The 5,379-nt window shown below is 36.8% G+C and overlaps 1 protein-coding gene across 1 annotated transcript; it reads left to right on the forward strand.

Annotated features, from left to right (window-relative positions):
* Window positions 1–229: 229 nt before the first annotated feature.
* Window positions 230–4,350, forward strand: LOC147538859 (Major facilitator superfamily protein). The gene is made up of 3 exons (XM_086639732.1): window positions 230–1,474; window positions 2,364–3,244; window positions 3,648–4,350. The coding sequence occupies exons 1-3, from the start codon at window positions 1,133–1,135 to the stop codon at window positions 4,135–4,137; spliced, it is 1,713 nt and encodes a 570-aa protein (XP_086495858.1). The 5' UTR covers window positions 230–1,132; the 3' UTR covers window positions 4,138–4,350.
* Window positions 4,351–5,379: the final 1,029 nt, after the last annotated feature.

The following is a 5,379-nucleotide window of genomic DNA, read 5'->3' on the forward strand; positions in this document are numbered from 1 at the left end:
GGTTGACCATTTTATGTATCATCAATAACAGTTCCCATTTCGTTGTTTGAAGATCAAACATTAAGTGGTTTACTACATGGGAAGGTAATTCTTGAACAAAAAAAAGAAGTTCGTACTAAAATCTCTCTGATTAAAACAAAGAAACAAAGATGTACTTCTTTCCTTTAAAAAAATATAAATTTCTAGAAATAGAAAAAAGTATAAAGTTGAACCACAAAACAAAATAAGCAAGATGTTGTCATGTTGACTAAGTAAATAGCTATCGTACTATCAATTCTATTCCTTCAACATCTCATTCTTTTCCACATTCTAGTTGAGGCATTTTATCAAACACCTTCTCAACAATTTCTGATTTACAAGTTCTAGTCTCGATCATCGCTTGTTGATTTCACTTTTTTGAATTCCTCATGAATATTTTAACATAATAAATGAATAGACGAGGAAGAGTAAATGGAAGACATAAATGATGATTTTACTTTTTTTTTGATGAAATAATGATGATTTTACTTAGGAATTAGATGAAGAATTTACAGAGTTCACATGAATTTGTAACCGAAATTTTCACCCTCTTCATATCAAAAGAGACATAAATGAGAACATAATTATAAAAGAGTGAATGAAATATGAAGTGACAGGTTCACGCGGGAACACCATCAGACAGAAAAGGTTGAACAAATTTGTTGATTCAATCAAAGAGACATTGAATAAAGAGTGGAGGAAGAGAGACAAGGGGTTTTGGCGTTTCAGCTCATAACAGGGCCTGGAGCGGGCCAAACTAAACGGTCAGTTGGGCCGTTCATCCCATTATTCCCTCTAGACTCCTAGAGTTTGGATGGGCAACAAAGTAGGTGTGGACAAGAAGCAGCAAAAGAGGGCCAGTCAAAAATGACCCTGAAGGAGTTCTTTCTTTATACCTTTCTTCTGTCACACAGCAGAAAACACTTTCCCCCTTTCTCACAGAAAAAAAAAGCCACCCACCAGACCAGACGATCCCATCTTCCCCCGTCCCTATGTCAGATTTGAGTCAATTTCATATTCATTATTTAACCCACATTCAACAGGCAGGTAAGTGAAGATCTGAAGGTTGTATAATAGTTGTTGGAGCTTTGTATTGAGAGAGAGAGAGAGAGAAATGGCGACTAGAGCTTCAACTGGGATTTTGAAAGTGGGAAGTAGACCACCATGGGTTGGTCTTGGAGCTGCTGTTTGGGTTCAAATAGCAGCAGGAAATGGATACACTTTCCCTCTCTACTCTCATTCACTGAAATCAGTTCTGGGTTATAATCAACAACAGCTAACTATGCTTGGTGTTGCTAGTGATATTGGGGAGAACGTTGGTATCTTACCAGGTCTCATCTGTAATAAACTCCCACCATGGTGTATTCTCTTGATTGGTACTCTTGCATGTTTCTTGGGTTATGGGGTTTTATGGCTTGCTGTTAGTCAGACTCTTCACTCTTTGTCTTACTGGCTCGTAATCTTCTTCACTTATCCCCCTTTCTATTTGATTTCTATTTAATTTATCTCTTCTGGGTTTTTTTATTGATCTATAACCAGTTTGCATGGATGTCCCTTGAATCAGTTTGCTATGTATGTACTTTTCACTTATTTGTATGCTTCTTAATTATGAAAGTTCTGTCAAGTTTTAGTGAAAAACTTGATTTCATAGTTTAGTTTTATTAAATTGATCTTAGCCACTTGAAGATATGTTCAAAATTCAACTAGGGTAGAACAAAAATGGAAACCCTTTTAATGTTTTGAGAAAATCCAGCCAAGGGTTACGACCGAGTTTGTCTATATGGCAATCAGCAAGACGATTTGAATCATTGTTCCCATAGATTTCATTATAGGACTCATGGCGTAGAAGGCAATCAGTACGACGATTTTTGTATAAATCGTATTTAAATAGTCAATTCAACCTGAATGGTGAATACCCTGCTTCAAATAACTTGAATAGAATGGTAGGTGACACGGGGTTTTAGGGTTTTACGTAACTTTTATTTAGACTAAAATGTAAAGAAAGACCGAATGGTTTAAGTTCTTGTTTGAATAGTGTCTTGTTTGTATAGTGTCATTTTAGCTTAGGGTAGCTACTTATTTCTTGTTTTGTAGATTAACTTAGTGTATATCTTGCGTTTTCAATTAATGATTTAAGTTCAGCCATTACTTAGTGACATGAGATTTGCAAATTTAAACTAGAGATATTTCAATTTCTGTTAGTAAATCTCTCTGTGAAATCATAATGAATGTTTATTATCGTGATTTGTTTTTTCGCAAGGAGATGCTTTAGACTGTTAGACCTATTTATGTTTTGAAAATATGGATGTGGATCTTTAGTCTTTCTTCTTTTTTGGTTCATGCAGTTGTGGTTGGCGCTATGTGTCGCGGCAAACAGTAGCGCATGGTTGGGAACAGGTGTCTTAGTGACCAACATGAGGAACTTTCCTCTCAGTAGGGGCACTGTCGCTGGCATTCTTAAAGGTTATGTTGGACTTAGTGCTGCAGTATATACTGAGATCTACTCAGCAGTTCTTCATAAATCATCTTCGAATCTCTTGCTATTCCTCACAATAGCTGTTCCAGTTATGTGTTTAGCAATGATATATTTTGTTAGGCCTTGCACCCCTGGGTCAGTAGAAGACTCAGTAGAACACCGACATTTTGTATTCACACAAGCTGCCAGTATCGTTCTTGGCATCTATCTTCTCACTACTACAGTGTTGGATGATGTCTTCTCGTTAAGTACTGGTGTTTCCTACTTATTTATTGCTATAATGGTTCTCCTTCTCATGGCACCACTTGCAATCCCTTTAAAAATGACATTTTGTCCAACTAATCCTAGAAAGTCGGGCATACTTGGCTCATCGGATCAATTGATGCCTACGGATGACAAAACAGAATCATTGCTGACCCCATCTTCTTCGGCAACCAACTTCCAGGACATTGATGATGCTTCTGATATCGATTTACTTATTGCCGAAGGTGAGGGTGCAGTGAAGAAGAAGCGGAGACCAAGAAGAGGAGAGGATTTCAAATTACGTGAAGCCTTTGTAAAGGCTGATTTCTGGCTTCTCTTCCTGGTTTACTTCTTTGGAGTTGGTTCTGGTGTAACTGTTCTTAACAATTTGGCACAGATTGGGATTGCACTAGGATCACATGATACCACAATTCTTTTGTCCATCTTTAGCTTTTGCAATTTTGTGGGTCGTCTTGGTGGCGGTGTTGTTTCTGAGCACTTCGTGAGGTATCTATTTTTCCTTCTTACTGTACGTTGTTATTTTCATTTTCTCGTCTCTTATTAGAGGGATAGTACACAATAACCGTTTTAGGTTCCTAGGTAGCTTGAAGTGTGTGAAATCTGATATCCTAACCTAGAACTAAACCTCAAAGAAAACCTCTGGTAGCATGAGTTCCACCCAAACATCTGGACCTTGATAAGATGACCCTAACCTATAAAAACTAACATAGAAAGTTAAAACTCAGATTAAAAGTCCAACGAGACGAACCATCGACGGTACTACCTATATTTTTATTTTTCCTGCTCATTTTGGAACACAATGTATTGAGACTTCTCTTGTACTGGGTTGGTATGCTTTTGATTCCATGTGAACTTTACTGAAGTGGTAAGGAATTTATTTGCTTTGCAGGTCAAAAACAATCCCTCGAACAATTTGGATGACAATTTCTCAAGTTATTATGGTGGTAACATACCTTCTCTTTGCATCGGGTCTTGAAGGGACCCTTTATGCCGCAATAGCATTACTTGGAATCTGTTACGGAGTTCAGTTCTCTATCATGGTCCCGACCGCCTCTGAACTATTTGGGTTAAAGCATTTTGGCGTGATTTACAATTTCATGTTGCTGGGGAATCCTCTAGGTGCACTTATATTATCAGGGGGTATAGCTGGCTATCTTTACGATAAGGAAGCAGCAAAGCAGCAAGGACTGAACTTGATTGCTTCAAGTGCATCCTGCTTGGGTCCTAACTGCTTCAGACTCACTTTCTTCATTCTAGCAGGAGTCTGTGGTCTCGGCTCTATTCTGAGCGTAATCTTGACATTGAGAATAAGACCTGTCTACCAAATGCTTTACTCTGGGGGTTCATTCCGCCTTCCTTCTCAAGGATCGAACCATTAGAAACATCCATCTATGTATTTTAGGTAGTTATCTGAAATTGAATGAGCACAACTCTTGAGTAAGAATTTGTATCAAGCATTTGCCCTTGTTACTGTTCCTTTTTTCACTCAAGAATCTTAGAACAAAGATTGTATTTGATATGTATGTGCCTCTACATTGAATAAGATATTTTCTTCTATATATATATAAAAAGAGTCTAGCTTTCTAATCAAATTAGTCCTGTTGAATTCATCATAATCCAGTCAATATGATATCTGAAATCAAATTTTGTGTTGGTTTTTAGTTTTTCATTTACATGGTAATGTTCTTGCTTTGGCTTTCCCTTATAAATCTTGCAAATTTGTGCAGATCTGACTCGGTTTTTTAAGTAATTTATCTTTTTAGGGGATTCAGACTGTGATTATCTTGTGATGGACTAGTATTCTTGGGACATGAAAAATTGGTATGCTTAGTCTTAATTAGTTAGTGATTTCATCCAAAAGGTCTTAATTAGTTAGTAATTTTGGTTAAAGAGTTGCAATGGATCTTAATTATTTAGTGATTTTGGTTCACACTGAAAGAGTTTCAAAGGTCTTAATTAGTTAGTGATTTTGGTTCACATTGACAGAGTAGTTTCAAAGGGTCTTAATTAGTAATTTTTGTTCCCACTGATATAGAGTTCTAGAGGGTCTTAATTTTGGTTTCCACTGCAAGAGTTCTAAAGGGTTTTAATTAGTTAGTGATTTTGGTTCCCACTAAAAGAGTTTCAAAGGATATTAATTCCTTAGTGATTTTGGTTCACTTTGAAAGAGTTTAACTACACATTTTGTGAAACAAATATTTCATTTTTCTTTTTCGAAGACCCAAACACGTTTAACTTCGGAGTTTTGATGGGATGTAGTGCATTAGTGCGGGTATGATTGCATCCCTTTACTACTTATTCTTATCGGCGGACTCCCATTTTCCCCTCTCATGCCTTTTTACGCACTCTATAGGGATACGATGTGCATTTTTTTTACGGACTCTACAGGAATATGATAGGAATTTTTCTTTTAAAAAGGATGCAACACGAGGATTGCCCTTAACTTCAGAGTTCAAAAGGGATTTAGTGCATTAATGCTGGTATGATCACATCCTTTAGTTTTTTGTAACGATTACTACTTGGTTTTATCGGCGGATTCTTATTTTTCCCCTCTCATGCCTTTTTACACGTTTTATAGGGATACGATGTAAGAAGACTTTTCAGCAGTGTAAGTGAGGGGG

The sequence above is a fragment of the Eschscholzia californica genome, unplaced genomic scaffold, assembly GCF_041429995.1.
Source record: "Eschscholzia californica isolate CP2 unplaced genomic scaffold, dmEscCali1.0.p SCAF_5, whole genome shotgun sequence".
Classification (NCBI taxonomy): Eukaryota; Viridiplantae; Streptophyta; class Magnoliopsida; order Ranunculales; family Papaveraceae; genus Eschscholzia; species Eschscholzia californica.